The sequence below is a fragment of the Rhincodon typus genome, chromosome 10 (assembly GCF_021869965.1).
Source record: "Rhincodon typus isolate 14 chromosome 10, sRhiTyp1.1, whole genome shotgun sequence".
NCBI lineage: Eukaryota > Metazoa > Chordata > Chondrichthyes > Orectolobiformes > Rhincodontidae > Rhincodon > Rhincodon typus.
The window spans coordinates 52487323-52510972 of NC_063341.1; the positions used below are offsets into that span (position 1 = coordinate 52487323).

Consider the following 23650-nt stretch of genomic DNA (forward strand, 5'->3'; position numbering starts at 1 on the left):
TTCTAAGCAAATACACATGAAATTCAAAAGCATTTGTAGAGATGGCAGATAATCTTAATGTTACTGGACTAGTAATGCAGAAACCCAGAGCAGTGTTCATCATCTGAAAACACAGCATTAGGTTTTCACATGTATCAATGACATCAGCTCTACTTCAGCATCACCTGTTTCGAAACCTCAACTGTTACTAAACTACCAGACTATTCATTTGATATCTCGCACTGGATGAACAGCAATTTCCAAGAGTTGAATATTTGGAACGTTGAAGCCTATTTTGTTCAGTTCCTGCTTCAAATGCCATTCTTTAGCTAACAATTCTATGTGATAAATTTTGAGAAATAACCACCACCCTGACCCGGTTAGGAAAGTTGGTCACAAACTGACCTAGTTTAATGAAGTGCGCCCTGCAGTGACATTACCTGATAATATTATATTTGGACTTGTCAGTAGAAAGCTGCCAGCTGGAAGGCACAAAGCAGAGATACAGTCTCGATGTGTGGATGCTCCTGATGTGGGCAGGATATAGCCCCATTCCATCTTGCCCTCACAACAATTTTGGTGAAACAAAATGGCCTTCCCTCTCTTGGCTGCCTTCCAGTGTAAATTATTTTTGATCAAACATGTGTGGACATGTTATCACATTTATCCAGGGCAAGTGGGACTTGAAACCAGTCCTTCTGATTCAGAGTAGTGGGCTACTGCCTGCCCTATGTATTAATGCAGTGGAGGTAGACTTAAGTCATTAAGCGCCTAAGGGTGGGTGGACTAATGGATACCTTACACAATCCCTGCATTACAGATCGGGAGGGAGGAAGCATTAAGATTATTCATCTGGCATATTTTATATGCGCCCTCACGTCACTCAATATGCTGTCATTGAGCAGCCAATAAATGCAGTCTGTCCTCTCTTGCTAGCAACTGTCTGAGATGGTACCAGCCTGTTTGCCAGTTTGGTGACTTATCTGTCCTAAATGACACTCCATCAACACTTGCACCATCATTACTTCTAGTGACATCAACCAATTCTCTCCACCCTGGTATCTAATGCTGAAACTCTCACTCATACCTTTGTCAAGGGTCTGCTTTGAGGAGTATAGATGTGACTTCAGTCTCTGGAGAGTTGTCACTGCCGATTTCCATTGAATCCAGTTTTTCTAGAACTCCACATGTTCCATTTGGCCAAAGTGCCATATTGTCAAGGGGCTGTCACTTTCGCCTTATCCTTGAAATTCAGTTCTTTTGTTCCTCATTGGATGAAGGCTGTAATGAAGTCTGGAGCTTTTAAGGGTCTACAGTGAATGACTGAGTTTTTTTCTTCACATTAAATTCAGAAGTTAAAAAAATCTATATTTGAGAGGGATTTTTTTCACATTGCAAAGGTTTTTAAGAGGGTTGCTTTTTCCACATTGCAGAGGTTTTTTTTTGAAAAACCAAACAGTCTTTTGTTAAAATAAAGAGTTGGGTTTTCCTTTCGGGGAGTCCTACATGTGGTCTGCTCTGGAAAAGTTTTTTTTTCTTCAAGCAATTTATTGAAGAGGAATCGTTTTTTATTTAGTTGTCCAGCTTAAGTGGTTGGTTTTTGTTTTTAGTTTTACGAGTTTGATATATATTCTTAATTTTTTCCATTTTAATATTATTTTCTGTAGGTAATGAAAGATGGTTTATTTCATATGTAAGGTGTTATTGAAACTTTTTTAAAGATTAATTTTATTAAGGGCATGTATGAGATATAGAGTGACATGACTAGTAGATTTAGAAAATTATTACCCAACAGGATCAGTCAGATAGATGGGTGACTGTCAGGAAAGGTGAGAAGGTAGTTCAAAAGTCTCCAGTGGCTATTTCTCTACCAAATAAATATTCAGCTTTTGGAACAGTTGTAGGGGATGGTCTGTCTGAGGAAAATGGAGGGGCCAGTCAGTTATTGGACACTTGGAATGATCCTTATGTTAGGCAGTGTCTGACAAGATTTAACAGAATTATTGTTATAGGGACTGTCCTGTTAGGGGCATAGACAGGAGATTCTGTGGCAGTGAGTGTAAATTTAGGATGGTTTGTTGCTTTCCTGATGCTTGGATTAAGGACATCTCTAAATGTTTCAAGCATATTGTTAAAAGTGAGATTGAGAAACCAGAAACTATTGTACACATTGGTAGGAATGACATTTTTAGGGAACAGATTAAAGCAGTACAGAGTGAATTTAAGAAGTTAGGTAGAAAATTTAAAAAGTAGAACCTTGAAAGTAGTCATTTCTGGCTTACTCCCAATGCCAAACTCAAATGAGGGAAGGAACAAAAGGTTAAAGGAGATGAATCAATGGCTGAAGAGCTCGTATATTGTTCAGGGATTCAGGTTTTTGGACAATTGGAATGTCTTTTAAGATAGAAAAGACTTGTTCAAAAAGGATGGGTCTAACCTAAACTGGAAAGGGACCAATATCTTAGCAGGGAGATTTGCTCATTCTATTAAGCAAGACTTTATACTGATAGAGAGGGGAAGTGGAGGAATTCTAAGTAGCATTGTAAACAGAAGGATTGATGAGGAAGGTTCTGAATGTGAGGAGAGCATGTCAATTAGAAAAGAAAGACAAGAGAGAGTCAGATTATGTAGTAACTCTGAAGAACTAAATTGCATTTATTTCAATGCAAGGGGTCTTACAAATAAGGCTGATGAACTCGGAACGTTTAAGAACATGGGATTGGGACATCATAGCTATTATAGAAACTTGGCTGAGAGCTGGACAAGACTGGCAGCTCAAAGTTCCCTGTTTTAGATGCTTTAGGAAGGATAGAAAAGGAGGCAAGAAAGGAGGGGGGTGGTGTTTTTGATGAAGAAATATATTACTGCTGTAACTGGGATGATATTTCTGAAAAATCGTCCAGTGGAAAATATCAGGGTACAAATTACAAATAAGAAAAAGGAAAGATCGCTTTGATGGGATTGTACTATAGGACCCCTTACTAAAGTAAGAGGGAAATTGAGAAAAAAAAACACGTAGGGAGATTTCAGATACGTGTAAGCGTAATAAGTTTGTAATAATGGGGAGTATTTTAATTTTCCAAACATTGGCTGGGGCTACCAAAGTGTTAAAGGTGAAGAATTTGTCAAACGTGTTCAAGAAAATTTTCTTTATCAATATATAGATGCTCCTATTAGAAAAGGAGCAAAACTGCACCTTTTGTGCAATAAGGCAGTGCAGGTGATTGAAGTAAAAGTGGGGGAACACTTTGGGTCTAGCAATCATAATTTTATTAATTTCAAAATGGTTATGGAAAAGGATAAGCCTTCCATAAAAGTTAAAGTTTTTAAGTGGAGTAATGCAAATGTTAATGTTATGAGACAAAAACTTTCAGAAGTTGATTGGAGTAGACTGTTCAAGAAAGTGATGACGAGAGTTCAGAGGTATTTTGTTCCTGTCAGAGTGAAGGGTAAGGCTGAAAAGATTAGGGAGCAATAGATGAATAAGGATATGGAGGTTCTAGTCAAGAATAAAGCTAAGATTTAGATATAGACAACTTGATTCAATTGAATCTCTTAAGAATGTCCCAACACACTTTATTTTGATTAAGAGAGAAATCAAGGAGGCAAACAGGGGATATGAGACAGCATTGGCAGATAAGGTTAAGGATAATCTAAGGAGATTTTGCAAATACATTAAAAGCAAGAGGCTAACTAGAGAGAAGGTAGACCCTCTTAAAGATCAAGGAGGTTGTCTTTGTGTTGAACCCCAGGAGATGGGAAAGATACTATATTGATATTTTGCATTAGTTGTTACTGTGGAGAAAGAAATGGAATCTAGAGCATGCAGAGAAATAAACTTTGTTGTTTTAAAAACAGTTCACATTATAGAAGAGGACATTCAGGAGGCCTTCGAGAATATATCGGGAGATAAATCTCCAGGATGTGATCTAATGTATCCCAGAATGTTGTGGAAAGGGCAGAAATTACAAGACCCCTTGCAGAAATATTTGCATCATCTCTTAGTATGGGTGAGGTGCCTGATGACTGTAAGATGGCCAATGTTGTACCTTTGTTTAAGATAGGTTGTAGAGAGAAACTGGGGAACTACAGACCTGTGAGTCTTACTCCAGCTTGCCAATTGGATACATAATTGGCTTAATGGCAGGAGACAGAGTAATGGTGGAGAGTTGCTTTTCGGACTGGAGGCCTGTGGCCAGTGGTGTTCCATAGGGATCAGTTCTGGGGCCTCTTTTGTCATTTATATAAATGATTTGGATGAGAATATAGAAGGCATGGTTAGTAAGTCTGTGAATGACACCAAAATTGTGGCATAGTAGAGAGTGAAGAAGGTTTTCTCAGATTACAAAGGGATCTTGATCAAATGGGTCAATGAGCTGAAAAATGGCAGATGGAGTTCAATCTGGATAAATGCGAGGTATTGCATTTTGATACAACAACAAGTGTCAGGCTTATACAAATAATGGCAGGGCCTTGGATAGTGTTTTTGAACAGAGGGACCTAGTGTGCAGGTATATAATTCTTTGAAGTTTGTGTCACATATATACATGGTGGTTAAAAAGGTGTTTGGTATGCTTGCCTTCATTGCTCAGTCCTTTGAGTATAGGAGTTGGGAAGTCATTTTGAGGTTGTACAGGACGTTGATGAGGCCTGTTCTGGAATAATGTGTCCAATGCTGGTCACCCAGTTATAGGAAAGATATTATCAAGCTGGAGAGGGTTTAGAAGAGATTTACCAGGATGTATGGAAGGTTTGAGTTATATGAAAAGGCTGGATAGGCTGGATTTTTTTCACTGGAGTGTAGAAAGTTGAGAAGCAACCTGATAGAAGTTTATAAAATAAACTTCTAAAATAATGAGAGGTATAGATAGAGTTAATGGTAGTTGTCTTTTCCCTAGCATGGGGAATTTTAAGACTAGGGAGCACATTTTTAAGGTGAGAGGAGAGAGATTTAAAAAAGACATGAGGCAACTTTTTTACATAGAGGGTGGTTTGCATGTGGAATGAACTTCCTGAGGAAGTGGTGGATGTGGGTATAATTACAACGTTTAAAAGGCATTTGGATGGATATATGAAGAGGAAAGGTTTGGAGGGATATGGGGCTGGTGCAGACAGGTAGTTTGGGATCATGTTTGGCATGGACTGTTTGGACCAAAGGGTCTGTTTCTGTGCTGTTTGACCCCATGACTCAATTGGATCTGTGTAAGTACTGGTGAACATTATTGGTGAGTTAATGCCATGTGATAGCCCTACTGATGACAAAGAATAAAACAATTGGGCTGTAATTAGTCACATTATATTTGTCCTTCTGTTTTTGGACAGGGCACATCTTGGCAGTTTTCCTTTGTGCCCGGTAAATGCCAGTGCTATAACTATACCGGAATGCCTTCTTCAAGGCAAAGTTAGTTCTGAAGAATAAGCCTTGACTTGGATTGAACTGTGTTGTTAGATATTTTACTGGAAATGAATTTACTCTGCGCAGTGATGTGCTACACCACCAAGTTGCATTTAGTCTCATTGCACTCATATGTTATGCCATCACAGTGCCCTTGCCACATTCTGTTTGTACCTCAGAGTGCTTTGCATTCTTTTTCTTGTAATGATTTTTCATATTGTTTACACTGTACTAGGTACAACCCCAAAACTGGGTTTTACCTGGAGTTAACTCATGTCATGTTATTTGGATCAGCACTCAAAATAAACATGGGGTAGTAGGTGAATATGCCCCAAAATGCTTCCAGAAGCCTTCAATAATGGAAAGATGAGGTGAAGCTTCATAAGTTCCTTGGATTATACCGATAAATCAATGATATATTGAAGGCACAAATGCAGATGAAAGATGCAGTTTAAATGGAGAAGCAGCCACAAACAAGTCTAAGAAACCAAACTTGAGGTTCAGCTACTCCAATCACAGTCCATGTTTAATGCTCCTGCTCCAATTCCTCCTATCCTCGACAGAAGCTATGTTTGGAGAAGGAGCAAGGTGAGAGGGAGGATACCTGTGTTTGGAAGAGTTGGAGCACCAGCATGGGAGAATTAGGACAGAGGGAGGAAGAAGGAGACCAAGATGCCAATGGATCAGTAAGGTGAAGAGGCTCTGACTGTAAGAGAAAAAGGGGTGAGATTGAGGTCCAAGTGTGAGGAAATATGTGGGCAAAAGGCATTATAGATCACTTTCACATCTATAGCTTATTCTTTTGATTTTTATATCTATGGTGTGCCAACTTACTTTAAGAAAGATCTTGTATTTTCCAAAAAAATCGTCTGGAAGTGGTTTATCGAGTTTATAAACTACTACTAGAGCAATAGCCAAACAAGAAATAAAACAAATTAAATCCTTTGCAATGATTTTCTTCCATTTTTGTGTTCCTACAATATATTGCTTTGGGAATAAAGTTTAAAGTACACAGATCTGGGGTAGAGGGAGAAAAAATGTTGTAGGGGAAATTCAGTTTTATTTTCAAACAGAAATAGAAAGTGCTGGAGAAACTCAGCAGTTCTGGCAGCATTTATGGGAAAAAACGTACATTTTGCATCTACCATCAGTTCCGAAGAAGGGTCACTGGACCTGAAACATTGACTCTGCTTTCTCTCCACGATGCTGCCAGACTTGCCGAGTTTTATCCAGCAATTTCGGCTTTTGTTTAAGATTTCCAGCATCCGCAGTTCTTTTTTCTGTTTTCTTTTGTTCCCCTTAGAATTTTCTTTAAACATATAGAAACGTGTGTCTGTATGCAAGCTTTTTTTGGATTACTAATGTGTCTGTTTTTTTTTTAAAATATGTTTTGATGAATGAGAAAAGTTGGGAGCCCAGTTAATCCTGAAGTGCCCCAGGGTTGAGTTTGCTTTAGCATCAGCCATTGGAGGAGAAAGGTGGAGTGGATATGTGGGTGGGTTGGGGGGGGAGGTGGTAAAGGAAGGTTGCTTGCCTTCCAGTTACAAAATCTCATTTCTTTAATACAGAACACCTACAGTGTGGAAGCAGGCCATTTGGCCCATCGAGTCCACACCAACCCTCCGAACAGCATCCCACCCAGACCCACTCCCCTACCCTTAAAACCCTGCATTTCCCACTCTAGATACAATGGGCAATTTAGCATGGCCAATCCACCTAGCCTGCACATCTTTGGACTGTGGGAGGAAACCGGAGCACCCGGAGGAAACCCACGCAGACACAGGGAGAATGTGCAAACTCCACACGGTCGGCCAAGGCTGGAATCGAACCTGGGCCCCTGGCACTGTGAGGGAGCAGTGCTAACCACTGAGCCACAGTGCTTTATACTTTAATAGTTGCTTGGAGCAGGAATTTGCTAACTCTTTCTTTCAACAGTTTATTTCTAACTAAAATCTTTCAATCTAAGGAGTACAAGAAAACCAAACCATAGCCCCCAAAATCATAACGTAGTCCTGAGAAAATTTCAAAGTGAGCCCTCAAAGAAAATATTATTTTGACCTCTGACTAATGTCTTTTTTTGTTTTCTTTAAGATGAACTTAAAATCATAACATGCTGTGGCTTGTTTATAATGCTTTCTGGTCTGTGGGATTTCGACATTTTCTCTACTGGTATTTGCTGTTCTGATAAATGGTGCTTTGTATCCAAATATTCAGTTGTTTCTATCACCAAAAGGTTTTCATAATCCTCCTATTTCTACTGTTACTTGATGTGCAAAATTTAAGAAGTCAAAAATCAAACAACCAGGATTTCAAGTTAAATTCTCAGATGTAGGTGTTTCTTGTCAGGCCAAATTTATTTCCCTCCCTTGTTGTTCCGAAAGGGTCCTAGTGGGATTTCTGCTTGAACCACGAGTTCTTTTAGTGTTGGTGTTTGGTAGGGGATTCCAGCAATCTGACCTCCCAGAAAAGATGAAGAATGGTTATAAGATGATGTGTGCCCTGGAAATGACCTTTTGGCGTTGCTTGAATTCTCATGATTACTGCTGGCCTTGTCTTCTTTGGTGGTACATTTCACCGAACACTGAGGTACAGCCATAGTAAACTTGAGCTGCTGCCGCAGTGTGCCTGTAATGGTAAATGTGCTTATTGAGCCCAGTGACAGGGATGTCTATCAAGTGGATTTCTCTGGCTGAATGATATCCAGTTTCTTCCGTGTTAATACAACCCTGTACATTCAAGTGACTGGTGAATATTTCATCCTACTCCTGACATGATCCTTGGAGATGATGATGAGGTTTTGAGGATTCATGAGGTTAGTCCCTATACGTAGTGCTTAACCTTGCCCTTATCAATGAGGCATAATGTTGTGATGACTGCTCCATTTTAGCACTTATGCAGTGGTGTGCTCCCCAGGATTTTGATAGCGAAGGACTTGGCATCAGTGGTACTATGGAATGTCAAAATGACTGATTTACAGTTTTTGGAAGAAAAATGCCCATTTGACCTCATAGGCCCTCTCTTGTTGGAAATGGTTATTGCCTGGCATTTATGTGATAGAAGTGTTTGAGTTAAATCTTAACAGATGACATCAATAGATTCTTTATTGTATGCTACCTGCATGGAAACTATAAGCCAGTGGCATTCATTTCTATTAAGTATTAGTTTTAATTATTTAAATTGCTTATGCATTGTAAAACCTACAGAGGAAGTCGATGGTGAAGTTGAGGCAGGGAAATCTGCATAACAGTACTTGTGTCAGGGTGGTTATTATGCGTTGAGAACATGTTCCATATTTGGAAGGGCAATATTAGCATATAGGAACATGAGGTGAATGGTGGGTTGTAAGGAACTAAATAGGAGTGGCAGGTGGGGTGGATTCTAAATATGGTATTTGTGATGTTTGGAATCATTGGAAAAGAGATACCAGCATTTTAGCATGTGTCAGAACATACTTCTTGAGAGGAGTGATGGTTTGCAGGTGAAAGGAGCTTAGGGTGTGGGAGCTGTAAAACGTGTTTTCAGACTGCAGTACTGAGAAAGAAGATTTGTCAGGACTGGGATAGTGCTGAGAAGGCATGGGGTAGTAATGTGGTGTTGGTATCAGCTGAAGAGCGTTTGTTGTTGTGCTATTTAGGTGTGAAACTTTGAGGAAATTTTGTTGTTTTCCCTGCTTTGAACCTGCTCACTGGAGAGAATGGTTTAAGCTGAATTGTGGTTGTGTGTAACCAGTTCCTTTTGATTCCTTGGCCAAGTTGCCAACCTTGTGTATGCCAGATTAGTAAGCGTGACCAAGCTTTTTGACCACAGCTAATGCTATTATAACATATTTGGGAAAAACAGTCAGAGGTTTGGTCTGGGATTCAGTTGAAGTTTTTCCAAATCGTCTAGTCTGGGGTTACTGAAGCCTTTGTTGAGGTTGAGATATTACCAATTTCAGTAAAAAATTTCTTGATCTCTAAAACTGTTCAGAACAACCTGGTTAAGAGAGTGGATACTCATGGTGCTTGGAGAAGTGAGGACCAATATTTGTTGTCAATAAAGATAAATTTAAAGAAGCAACGGACACAATTCCAGAATTTTAGAATGTTATGATTAGCTACTGGTTGGACTGACAGTCTTGACAAAAGGAGCACACTTGCGGTCTGTTCCAATGCACCGTGGGCAACATAACCTGAGTAGATTCTGTTGTTGGTTCCAGATTTTTATTGAGTAATATGCAGTCAAGTCCAGGGAATTCATACCATATAAATGCTCTAAATGGATGGAACAACTAAGCCCATTTGTCATCAGGAGCTTGATTTATTATCATATTATATGGCTCCTGACAATTTAAAGACATGCTTTTATTTCCTGACTGATGCATAACTGTAGAAACAAATAGGAGGGAGAAATTATAAGATTTTTATTTTTGTCTTTTCTAACTGCTATCCGTTTCATTGGGTTTTTTTTAATCTGTCTGTTGAATACCAGAAGTGTTAGATCCTATGATTATAGACAAATTAAACAAAGTGTGTTGTGTGTTGTGTGTGTGTGTAAAACATGTATGCACATCGTTATAAAGATATTTGAACTTCCACTGGCTAACTGGAACGATCACTTAACAAGGTGTCAAGTTTTAAAACTTTCATTGTGATAAACAAACTAGAAGCAACATTATTCAGTAGGCAACTTATACTCTATAGAAAAGATCCCTCCTTAAACTTTTAAAACAACAAAAAATCCACCTTTACTATTATACTTTTTATAAACTTTACATCATCACCTCGCTTGGTGCAAAAGCAAGCAATAAATGATGACTATGTAGCTAGGGGCATCCACAGAAATACTAGATGCAGTGTTCTCTCGTTTTATACTTGAGTGCCATTGATGACTGTAAAATTTAAAACCTGTCTTTCATTCCACACTTGTTGTAGAAACGTTATTCATTTAAGATGAATGGAAAAAGTGAGTGGAGAAAGAAACAGAAGGGAAGCAAGAAGCATGCACAGACAATCTAAAAATTTGTAATTCACGCTGCATTATGAGAGGGTGCAGTTGACCTCGCGTCTTCTGAAAGTTGTACTTCATTGTCCTAACTCATAGTGAGAAGGGGAGACTTGAAACATAATTTTGTTATACAAGAAATATGGGACTATCATGCTGGGAAAAATTATCTCAATCCTTTAATTTATTAAGGATTTCAGATCACGTCTAGAGAAGTTGACTATTATCTAATTCTCTCACTGAGTTGAAACAAGCAAAATTATGTTTTTTTTAATAATGCAGATGTTGGTTAAGTGTGTGACATTAAATGGCTGATAAATTGAATCATTGGGTAGCAGTGCCACCAGAGTCAGAAGTTTAAGTTTGAACCTAAGTCCAGCATTTGAATGCACAGTCTAATTGCCTCATTACAACAGTGCTGAGTGCTGCATTATCAGACTTACTGACTTTGAGCTGAGATGTTAAACCAGGATTCTGTCTGTCTGCTTGTTTAAATAAATGTAAAAGAATTTAGGATACCTTTTGCATTTTTGGTGGGCTTAAAAATGGGCAGATCCCCAGACTTGTATCCCAGGCTGCTGTGGGAGGCGAGGGATGAAATTATAGGGGCTCTTACCAAATTTTAATTCCCCTCTGGCCACAGGGGAGGTGCCAGAGGACTGGAGGATAGCTAATGTGGTTCTGCTTTTCAAGAACGGTGGTAGAGATAAACCAGGAATTCCAAACCAGTGAGTCATACATTGGTGGCAGGAAACAATTTGAGAAAATTCTGAAGGACAGAATTAATCTCTACGTGGAGAGGCAACATTTGATCTAGAATAGTCAACATGATTTGGTAGAAGGAGGTCACGCCTAACAAATATGATTGAATTTTGAGGAGGTGGTCAGGTGTTCAGATGAAGGAAGTACATTTGATGAAGTATGTATGGATTTCAGCATAGTGTTTGACAAGGTCTCGAATGGGAGAGTGATTTTTTTTTTAAAAAAACTTGACAAGGTGGATCCAAAATTGGTTTGGTGGTAGGAGGCTGTATCCAATGGCATACCACAGGATCAGTGCCAGGTGCCTTGGGGATCATGATACATTAAAACAATATAAGAGAATTTGGGGTGGGGTGGGGTGGGGTGGGGTGATACAAAACTTAGTGAATGACACAACAATCGGCCGGATTCTTGATGGTGAGGAAGATGGTGTTAGGTTACAGGAGAATACAGACACATTGGTCAGATCAGCGGCAGATGGAATTTAACCCTGAAAAATGTGAGGTGATGCACTTTGGAAGAAGTAACAAGACAAGGGAGCGCTCAACGAATGCAGAATATTAGGAAGCTCGGGGGAATAGAGAGATTTTGGGGTGCTTGTCCACCGTTACCTGAAGCCAACAAGATAGGTTAGTAGGGTCGTTAAGAAGGCATGCAGGTCACTGGCCTTTATCACTCATGGCATAGATTGTAAGAGCAGAGAGGGCATGTTGTAGTGCTTGAGTTAGGCCACAGCTGGAGTGGTGTTCAGTTCTGGCCACCACACGATAGGAACACCACACGATAGGAAAGATATGATTACACTGGAGGGGGTACAGAGGAGATTCACCAGGATGTTGCTTGGGTTGGGGCACATTAGTTATGAAGAGAGGCTGGGTAGGCTCAGATTGTTTTCTTCAGAGCAAAGAAGGCTGAGGGGTTAACTAAAAGAGGTGTATGGACAGGGTGGACAGAAAGCACCTATTTCCCTTTGTTGAAGAGTCCAGAATGTAGGGGCATAATTTTACAGTGAGGAGCAGAAGGTTTAGAGGATATTTGAGGAAAATATTTTCATCTGAATGGTGATGAGAATCTAGAATGCACTGCCCAGGAGGGTAGTAAATGTCGAAAACCTCACAACCTTTTAATAAGTACATGGATGAGAATGTGAAATGTCATAACATTCAAGGCTATGGCCCAAGTGAAGGAAAGTGTGATTATTGTAGATAGATCAGTACAGACCCAATGGGCCTCTTCTGTGCTGTATGACTATATCTTTATATAGAAGAAAAGGAAGTTCTCCAACATTCTTCCCATAAGTAGTATCATCAAAAAAGATGAACTAGTAACTCCATTATTTAGCCAGGGCAGGTATATTAAAAACAGTGTCTGATAAAATGGCTTGAGTTATTTGGTGAAGAAACTTGGTCGATTTGTGAATGGAATTTTAAAAAGCTTTGGTAAAATACTGCATTATAGACTAATTGTTAGCAAGGCTGAAGAACATGAAGATCAAGGACTGTACCAGTGTGGATACAGAAGTGGCTAAGAGGCAGAAAGCACAACATACTTCTGATAAGATGGCACTGGAGTAGAGTTTCTGATCCTGGAGCTCAGCGACTTTGTCTGCTTTTCCTTTTGTTACTTTTTTTTTCTCCCTCTTCTCGTTTTTTTTTCTCTCTCTCTCTCACTTTACTTACCTGTTAGTGAAGAGCTCGGTGATGGCAACAGTATCAGCAGTATACTCCTGGTGGCGGTGTTGGAGAGAGTTTGAGTTCCCAGCAGTGTCTGCAACATTGAGGTGGTCCTAGTGCTGATGTATTGCTGCTGCGGTGGAGGCGAGTTTGGGCCTAGTCTGAGGTGGGCCCAAAGCGGACTCGTGGCGGCATCGGACATGGGTTTGGGCCAGAGCAATGCCTGGCAGCATCAGTGGCATCTGCGTTGGTGAGGTCCATTGAGGACTCATTGTGGTGAGGGCATTGGGGGAGGGGAGATGGCACTGAACTTTCATTTCAGTGGTGGTGATGCAGCAAAAGGGACTCCTGCCTGGCCTCCAGGCCCGTGACAGAGCACTTAACAAGAGGGACCGTAAAGTTGGACACTTCCTTTTATTCTTTCATTTTTCTGCCTTTATATTCTGTATTTTGGTTTGTTTTTCTGCGTTTTAAGGTGGCGCCGGAGAGTGGCAACACTATATAACACTCTACACTGTATTTTGTAACAAGATACACATGACAATGAATAAATCAAACATTTTGTTTCCAGACCAGAGGAAGTTACATGAAGGTGTACCCTAGGGGTCAACTGCACATTTTGATAGATATTAGTGATCTTAATGTGCGTATACAGGTGTCGTTTCAAAGGTTACAGATGACAGTGTGCTGAAAATGTAACAAATTGTTGAAAAGGATAGTAACAAATTTCAAAGACATGTCTGACAATAAGCATTGTGCAAAAGGAGCAAGGTGGATTATGATTTGTCAAACTTCTGATTTTTGCTTTGGAAAGACCCAAATTCATGAAAAACGAGAATGAAATGCAACTTTGTTTTTTGAATCATACACTCCAAAGTGATAACTAACAACATTTGATCAGTTGCTTCAGAAAATATTGTGCATTAAAAAATTGATTCTTTGACATCATCCCTGCTAATTATATCGGTTTTATAACACAAACTTTAATTATAGTCACCATTTGTGGAAGACATACAACGAAGAAAACAAAAACAAATTGAAATAAAAATACAGAATTGGTGTTTGTTCCCAGGGGTCAGGGATTTCAGGGACAAATCTTTAAGTGTCCCTGAAAGATTTGTTTTTAATTCTTGCATTAGAATATTACATCCTCTTGAATTGTAAGCACTATTATACTTCTGTATTAATAGAGTTTTCATCCTTTGTTTAAAAAAGGTAATCAAGAATGTTGTTTGCACTTTGAACAGAGCAGTCAGCATACTGAAAATCCCATTAATTATCATTCTACATTTGAAAGGTGTAGGATTTCTGAGAAGTTAATGCGGTGTGTGAAACTTTTATTTTGAATGCTTCAACTGTACATCAAGACTTAGACCTTGAAACTTGTGTATTCTCTGAGAATATTTTGTAGCGTGCATGTAGTTTCAATTCTGCCACTAATTAATTACATTGGCAGCAATTTTAAGTGAGGAAGCATTAGTACCATATTGGATTGAGCACAATTTCTTTTATTGCATATTTTACTAATATATTAGATAAGCTGCAAGTCATAAGAATTATGCTTGCACAAACCTAAAAACAGTTAGTTCAAGGGTTACTTTTTATGCAGGTTTCTGAGCAGGTCTGAGCATGATCTGCAAAGGAAGAGGCAAGATGGTATTTTCTTTTGGGGAAATAAGAAGGAATACGTAGACTAATTTACAAAACACTACTGTTGATGCATTTTAGTGGACAGTAACAGAGTGGCAAACTACAGCATTTTATTTCCTGTGTTTTGTGTGGTTTGGAAATTGTGTGCTCTTCACAATGAGCAGTAATTGTAATTTGTGTTTTGTTCCAGAAGGGAAACATCAAAACAAAACTGTGAAATGCAGTCTGAATTCTACAGTCTCCGCAGATTCATAGTAACGAATGAAGCTGCCTTTGTGGAATATAAACAGGGTCATTTAGCATGATTGTTTATGGCGAAACGCTGTCAGTTTGATTTGAGCATTCCCTGATTTCAGACTGGAGCAGCTGCATTTCAAAACACAAATTATGTTTGTACGTTATTTCTTTAAAACTGCAATGACCCATGATAATTTAAAAATATATTGCTGTAGGGTGTCAGATAAAAGGGCAGAATTCTGCAAAACAGAAAATTCATCTGCAATATCTGGTTAAGTTCTAGGACTTAATGGTAAAAGCAAAGCAAATCGTCATGTGAGGTTATTTTTAATTATTTAGCAGAGAGGGTAACAGATAAGTGCCTATTTCCAGGCTTTCATTTCTTGTCAAAGCTTTCTCTTCCTAATCCCCAAATAGATTGAGAATGAAGTGCAAGACAGTGTGATGCATGCTATAGTTCATGGTGGCAAACCACCTTTGTAGATTACAATAGCATCACAGATCAAATGAAAAGTCTATGATGCAACGGCCATCAAGTGGTATGAAAAGCTCTGTATTATAACAGCCTTCAGTGGAAGTTACACTAAAGTGCTGATTTTGTAGACTTATCTGGACTCAAGTGATTAAATATATTCAGGTTTGTGTAGGTGAGTTCTTGGAACATTTTTTCCTGGGATGGGGAAGGATAAGAAATTGCATGCTGACATACTTTTGCTGACAGCATTGCATAAATGGAAAATTTGAATGACGTAGATGGGGAAAGAAATTTGTACAGTCCCTATCTGACTGCTTTGATGAAAAGCCCTTCTAATGGGCCTATGAAAGGTTCATAAAGGAAATATTTGGTGTACTTCCAGTTAAATATTGTGATATGCTGAAGTGGAGTGAACATTGGGGTATCGTGGGGAAAACTTTGCAGATCCCATCTACTTTAAAGATCTTCCTTCATAATCATAATAAATTGTTTGTGGAGCAGGAAGTTGAGTATGTGATCAAAAGTTGAAGCAATGCAATACCTTAATTATCTTTTCTGGCAGTTGGTATGGCAGATCTAAGTAAATATAGTTTACAGTTTTCCTCCGGTGTGGCTGATACTTGGGTGGAAAACCTGAATGTTGTCAACATGTCTTACAGGATGTGAAATGGATGCAAATAGAAAAGGCAAGCCTTAAGAAAGCTTGCTGAGTTAAAACCCATCCAATGATGTGGTATTCAACTGAATGACAAGTATATCCATGTTGCTGTGTGGGGCAGTTTGTTACATCTTCACTTTTGACCCTGCATGCACACCCTTTGCTTGTTGAATTTAGTCAGCCAGGTTGTGCTGTTAATGCCAACCAGTAGCAAAGGAGACAAAGTAAATGACTCTGCCATTTGGTCTGTGCATCTTAGAGGAACACAGTGGCTAATAGTGCAGGCGACCCTGTGTTAGATTGAAGAATCAAATCTCTGTATCACTGAATTTCTGAATGCTGCACAGCCAGTTCCCAACTGAAATTACCACTCAGTGTGTGACAGAGAATGCAGGTATGGTTGGTACCTTTTATAGTGATACAAACAATCCAGCTCTGTTGCTTATTGATATATCTGATCCGTGTTCTTTCATCTGGTACCATTTGAGGCATGAACTACTGTGGTGAGGTTGTTTTAATAGCACCCACTATTTTCATCTAACATTTACTTACAAATTGGCACTGCGCTTGGTGTGGCTTCCTGTTAAAAGTTTCCATGCACGGAAGTAGGAGTGAACACTGGTAATGTGGGGAAAACTTTGCAGATCCCATCTACATTAAGGATTTTCCTGTTCTGCAAAGCCCTTGGGAAAGGCTTTCTGTACACCCAATTCCTCATTGATATTAGTAAGTGATTCTGCAGCTTCTCATTTCACAGGCATGCAATCATTTGGAAAAGAAACAAAGAAACTGCATTAAAAAATTACTGGAAAAAACACACTGGTATTCTAAATATTAACACACACATTATTAAAATTTATTTAGGAATGAATGTGCAAAATTCAAAGATGTTGCTCTAAACATTAACCCAAATGTAAGAAATGTGAAATGATGCCTGCTAAAGAGCCTTGTTAATATGCTGAATGCATAGATAGGCTGCTAATCATTCTGACAGGAAGTGAAAATTGCAGAGACACAGCCCATAATGAAATTACTGTTGGGTGCAGTGCAAATCCTGCAGAGGTGCTTGCTACCTAATTTCCCAGTTTCTCTCCGCCTAAATCATGCTGAGATTTCCAACGATCATATCACTTATGTAATGTGCCTTCCATGCCTCTGATACAAAGTGTAATAGTTAACTTCAAACAGGGAGCAGTGGAGGTTGGAGGCAAGACATATGCTTTCTTAATCCGGAGCAGAAAGATTTTAAATTCACTTGTTCCTTTGTTAAGTGACCAGCTGTATCTTACTTCCAAGAAATCTTTGATATGTAGTCTTGTTATTTGTCAGTTGCATTTCTTGCAGTTGCATGTTTTTCTTTTTTGTAAGCTGGTGGTGTTTATTGAAAATTGATCACCGAGTGAGTCAGAGGAAGATTTAGTGCTGCTAGCAAACAATAACAGTGCCACAAAGTATACCTGGGATCTGTGAAAATTAAAACAACAGTAAAGAGGCAACTGATCACCTTTATGTTGGCTTATCCTTGACATAGCAGCCAGTAGTTTGGCCTGCATTTTTGGTAATGCAGTTTGTGTAAATTTATAACTCACATTGTTCATTACCCCATGTCCCTTTTTAGCAGTTGTAACGGCACTCTGAACATAAACAACCAAATACTACATACATCAGTTTCTTTTTCTTTCCGTTATCAGTCAGTGAAAAAGACAATTTTTGCATTCTGCTGGTCCAGTTTTAAGTGTCTTTAAGCCTGATTTCTGGGATTGCTTACTGGAATCTTTATTTCTTTAGAAGACCTGGAAATTCCCCAAATAATGAAATAAGTGATTTCTTGTAATATGTTAGATATTTTCATAATAACATTTCAGCTTTGTTAGAGGGCTTAATAAGAAAATGTTCTTAATTATTGAGTTTGACCTATTTTGTCTATGTTTAAGCTGAAGGACTTTAATTAATGGTACCAAATTCTGTGTGCACCTGTAACCTTCCTTGATTGCATTTAAGTGACTATTTTCCAAATGTCATTCTTGACAGTGAGAGCCAACCTACTTATTCAGTAGTGCATGCCATCATAGCTAACTTTGGCTCTGTTCTTTCTTGATATCTATGAGTTCAGTTTTCCACTCAGGGCCAAGAATAAAAGCAAAATACTTCAGGTGCTGGAAATCTGAAGCAAGTACACAATGCTGGAGAAACCCAGCAGGTCTGGCAGCATCCGTAGAGAGAAATCAGAGCTAACGTTTCAGGTCCAGTAACGCCTATTCAGAACTGGGGCTGGGTTAAGTTTTTTTTAAACTCTGAGACAAAAGAGACCAAAGGTGATGTTATTGGCCCCAAACCTCTCTACATATTTTCTTTGAAGTCACTCCTCAACAACTACCTCTCTAAGAGATAGTAGGAACTGCAGATGCTGAAGAATCCGAGATAACAAGGTGTAGAGCTGGATGAACACAGCACGCCAAGCAGCATCAGAGGAGCAGGAAGGCTGACGTTTCGGGCCTAGACCCTTCTTCTGACGCTGCTTGGCCTGCTGTGTTCATCCAGCTCTACACCTTGTTATCTCTAACTACCTCTCTAACCCTGCTTTTTCTCACCACTAATTTCTGGGGCTTTCTTTTTACTTCAGTGTTAAGGCTTTTTGGATTACAGTCCTATAAAGCACCTTACTTTTTTTTACTATATATAATGAAAGTTGTTGCTACTATAGCCTCAGCCAACATTTACCCTCCTCGTCAGGGAAGCTTTTGGACCAATTGTATACATTTTGCAACATTTATAATAGAGTGGGTATCCATTTTGAAGTTGTTTTTTAACAGTTACATATTTTCTGTTTCACTCAGGTGCTCCTGATCCAACTGCTGGTGCCAGCATTGATGATGAGAACTGCTGGCATCTAGATGAGGAACAAGTCCGAGAGCAAGTAAAGCAATTCCTATCGCAGGGAGGATACTATGGGTCTGGCAAGCAGTTGAACTCTATGTTTGCTAAGGTAAGATTCTTTGGGTACACAGTTACTTTGCAAATGGCAGGCTTCTGAGGAAAGTACTATTAATGAAGGGCAGAATGTCGTGTATGAGCTGTCGTAACACTAATTCTTCGCGGGCTATAATTTTAATCCACTTGTGCTCAGAGCTATGCCCAGCACAGGTGAGACAATGTTTAAAAATATGATAATTTTTACAGACAGGTCACATTCCATTTATAATTTTCAAGTAAAACATTGTGACCATGGCAGACTTTGTATTTAGCTCCAGGAAAAGCCTTCCAACAACTGTACTGAAATAGGCATTTTATTGATTTCTTCATTTTACTTATTTTTGGGAGCTTTTTTCTTTTATTTCTGAAAGGCTGACCTCCCTCAACTTGTATCAAAATACCTTTTACGGTTGACCTCATCAAACTGCATGAGAAAATTGAACAGCTATAAAGGTGACAGTAATAAAAGATATGACTGTGGCAACACTGCAATAACTACATTCCGAAAAGACAAACAGTGCAAAAACTATGTTATAAAAGGTTAATCTGGAAGCTTGTTCCAGGCAGTAATTCCTTGAGGTTTGAATTACACTTCCAAGAATCGTCTGCAAGTGAAACATAAATGTCATCTATCCTCTAAGGACGTTACCATATGTTATACTTCAGAAAGCCATTTGGGAAGTATAGAACCAGGGATATAGGGGGCTCTTGTGATGAAGTGGTAGTGTCTGTATCTCTGAACCAGGTTTCAAATCCCATCTGCATCAGAGGTGTGTAATGTCATCTTTGAGCAACCTGCTTAGAAAATATCTATAACTACACTTAATCCTTATACACTTTTATTTACAGAAATACTCACTATAGGCATACATCTCCAAACCCAGACCAGTTCCACTATGTATAGTGGACAGTGAAGAAGGTTATCAAAGAGTACATTGAGATCCTGATCAACTGAACCAGTGATCTGAGGAATGGCAGATGGTGTTTAATTTAGATAATTGCAAGGTGTTGCATTTTGATAAGACAAACCACGGTAGGACTTGCACGGTTAAAGGTAGGATCCTGGGGAGTGTTGTCAAACAGAGATCTAGGGGTGTAGGCACATAGTTCCTTGAAAGTGGCGTCACAGTAGACAGAGTGGTGAAGAAGGCATATGGCACACTTTCCTTCATCAGTCAGTGCATTGAGTCTAGGAGTTTGGATGTTATGGTTGCGGCTGTACAAGATGTTGGTAAGGCCACATTTAGAGTACTGCATACAATTCTGGTCACCCTGCTATATGAAGGATCTTATTAAATGGGAAAGGGTGCAAAAAAAGTTTACAAGGATGTTACTGGTTCTGGAGGATTTGAGTTGAAGGAGAGACTGGATAGGTTGGGACTTTTTCTCTCTGGAAATTAGGAGGCTGACAAGTGACCTTGTGGAGGTTTATCAAATCATGAGGGGCATAGATAAGGTGAATAGTCATGGTGTTTTCCCCAGGGTAGGGGAGTCCAAAACTAGACGGCATAGGTGAGAGGGGAAGGATTTAAAGGGACTTGAGGGGCAACTTTCCACACAGAGGATGGTGTGTATATGTGGAATGAGCTGCCAGAGGAAGTGGTAGAGACAAGAAAATGACAACATTTAAAAGACATTTGGACAGGTACATGGATAGGAAAGGTTTAGAGGGATATGGATCAAATGCAGGCAAATGGGACTAGTTCAGTTTAGCAAACCTAGTTGGCAAGGACAAGGACTGAAGGGTCTGTTTCCATGCTGTATGACTCTTATTTAGAGGATCTCAACTTAATCCCTAAATAATGTCCATACCAATTGCATCCAATTAAACACAATTAATATAGAAGCAGCATTGTTTGAAAATACCTTCTGAATCTTATTTTGAAAAGAAATCTGTTGAAGAGCTGGCCATTATAAGGTTGGCTTAAAAGTGGCTGTATTTTATTAACTAATATAAACCAATATGTATTTTTGAAGAGGCTTACTTCACTGTTTTTGCATCCCGCTCCACCCCCCACCCCCGCACCCCCTAACCATTGTGTAAGTACAAACATGAACATAAATGTTAGGATCAGAAGGAGGCCATTCTGCCTTGCAATCCTGTTCTGCCATTCGTTTGGATCATGGCTGCCCCGATCATGTTCCATGTCTCATATTCCCATCTACCCCAATAACCTTAGGTTCTTTTTAGGCAAGAAGATCAATTTACCTTTGCCTTAAAAACCTCAATAGCCCTTCTGAGGCAGAGTGTTTCAAAGATGCACAACCCTCCGAGAAAAAGGTGTTCTTCATCTCTATTCTAATAAGACCATAAGAACCATTTACAGGAAAAGACCATTCGGCCCCTTGAGCCTGCTCCGCCATTCAGTAGGATCATGGCTAATGCGACATGCCTCATGTCCACTTTTCTGTCCTTTCCTCATAACCCATGATTCCCCTACTGATCAAGAATCTATCTATCTCAGCCTTAAATATACACAAGGACTTTGCCCCTACAGCTGTGGCAAGGATTTCCAAAAACTATCAACCCTCCGAGAGAAGAAATCCCTACTCATCTCAGTCTTAAATTGGCGCCCCTTAGTTTTGAGACTATGCTCTCTGGTTGTAGACTTTCCCATGAGAGGAAACATCCTCTCAGCACTTATCCTAAAAGACATTAGTGAATCAGGGTTTCTCCTGACAATCGACAATGGATTCAATTAATTCCAGGTATTCATGGAATTTAAATTCCACAAACTGCCATGGTAGAATTTGAACCTGGGTCCCTAGAACATTATGATAGTCTAACAATAATACAACTAGGCCATTACCTCTCCTTTTATAAGTAACAGTTGCTGTCATTTGGATATGTAAATGTATGTGTAAGGTACAGGGGGAAAATAAATGAAAGGAAATGAAAATAAAATTAAACTAATGCTAAGTACTCCTGAAAGGGTACATCCTGGTAGTTCAGTAGAAAATAGGGATCTTGCAGATTCTAATTTGATTATTGCTTAAGTCCATTCACTTGATTTATGCTGGAGTTTGAACCACTTTTTAGGATTCAACTATAACTAAAGTTTATGTATTTTATTCATACATGGGAGGTGTATGTTGCTGGCTGGGTCACTGTTTATTCCCCATCCCTAATTGCCCTTGAAAAGCTGGAGGTGAGCTGTAAATGGCTGAAATCCATTCTGTATAGGTAGACCCACAGTGCCGTTCAGGAGAGAGTTCCAGGATTTTGATCCAGTGATCCACTCTCCTGACTTGTGCTTGTGGATGGTGGACAGGTTTTATGGGATTGGTGGGTGAGTTATTGCAGGATGCCTAGCCTCTGACCTGCTCATGTATCTGCAGTACTTGTATGTGGCTAGTTGAATTCAGTTTCTGATCAATGGTAATCCCTAAGATGTTGATAGTGAGGCATTTAGTGATGGCAATGCCATTGAATGTCAAGGGGCAAGAATGAGATTCTCTCTTATTGAGGATAGTCATTACCTGGCACTTGTGTGGTATAACTGTTACTTGCTACCTGTCAGTCCAAACCAGGATATTATCCAGGTCTTACTGCATTTGGATATGGACTGCTTAAGTATCTGCGGAGTTGTGAAAGGGACTGCACATCCATGCAATCAAGTGAACATACCCACTTCTGACCTTTTCGTGGGGGAAGATCATTGATGAAGTAGCTGAAAACAGTTAGACCTAGAATGCTATGTGGTACCTCTGAGCTGGATGGCCCGGATTCCAGTCCCATTTGCTCAGGAGTAATGTAATAACAACTCTTAACAGGTTGATTGGAAAATAAAAACCCTAAGGAATTCCTTTTAGCGATGTCCTTGAACTGAGATGACTGACTTCCAACAACTATAACCATCTTCCTTTGTACCAGGTATGACTCTAACTGATGGAGAGTTTTCTCCTTGATTCCCATTGATTCTGGGCCTCCTTGATGCCGCACTGAGTCAAATGCAGCCTTGATGTCAAAGGCAGTTACTCTCCCCTCACCTCCAGAATTCAGCTCTTCAGGCAATGTTTGAACCAGGGCTGTTATGAAGTCAAGAGCTGAGTGGCCCTGGCAGAACCCAATCTGAACATTAGTGAGTAGGTTATTGCTAAGTAGGTGTAGCTTGCTAGCACTGATGATACCTTCCATCACTTTAATGATGATTGAGAGTAGACTGATGTGACGGTAATCAGCTGAATTGGCTTATTCCTGCTTTTAGAGCACAGAATATGCCTGGGCAATTTTTCACATTGTCAGGTAGATGCTACTGTTGTAGTTACACTGGAACAGTTTGGCTTGGTGCACAGCAGGTTCTGGAGCTCAGGTCTTCGTTACAATTGCTGGAATGCTGACAGGGTTCATAACCTTTGCAGTATCCAATGTTTTCAACTGTTTGTAGATCATATCATGTGGAATGAATCGAATTGGATGAAGACTAATATGCGTGATAGTGGGGACCTCCATAGAATGCCAGGATGGATCATCCACTCGCATATCTGGCTGTGGATTGATGCAGATGCTTCACCTTATCTTTTACACTGGTGTATTGGCTCCCCCATCGTTGAGGATAGGACATTTATGAAGGCTCCTCTTCCACTGAGCTGTTTAATTGTCCACTACCATTCACTGCTAGATCTGGCATGACTGCAGAACCTAGATCGGATTTATTGGTTGTGGAGTCATTTCACCATTTCTATGACTCGCTGTTTCTGCTGTTTGGCACTAAAATAGCCCTGTTTTGTATCTTTACCAGGTTAATGCTTTATTTATAGGTATGCCTGGTCATGCTCCTGGCATGCCATCCTGTACTCTTCAATGAACCAGAGTGATCCCCTGGCTTGATGGTAATGGTAAAGTGAAGGAAATGCTGGGCCAT

General features: G+C 39.5%; 1 protein-coding gene across 1 annotated transcript in view; it reads left to right on the forward strand.

Moving 5' to 3' along the window:
- zswim5 (zinc finger, SWIM-type containing 5) overlaps positions 1–23650 on the forward strand; it is a 233888-nt gene that overhangs the window by 148223 nt on the left and 62015 nt on the right. Inside the window, exon 3 of the mRNA XM_048602004.1 lies at positions 18650–18798. Within this exon, the coding sequence (XP_048457961.1) occupies positions 18650–18798 (149 nt within the window). The remainder of the gene's footprint in view (positions 1–18649; positions 18799–23650) is intronic.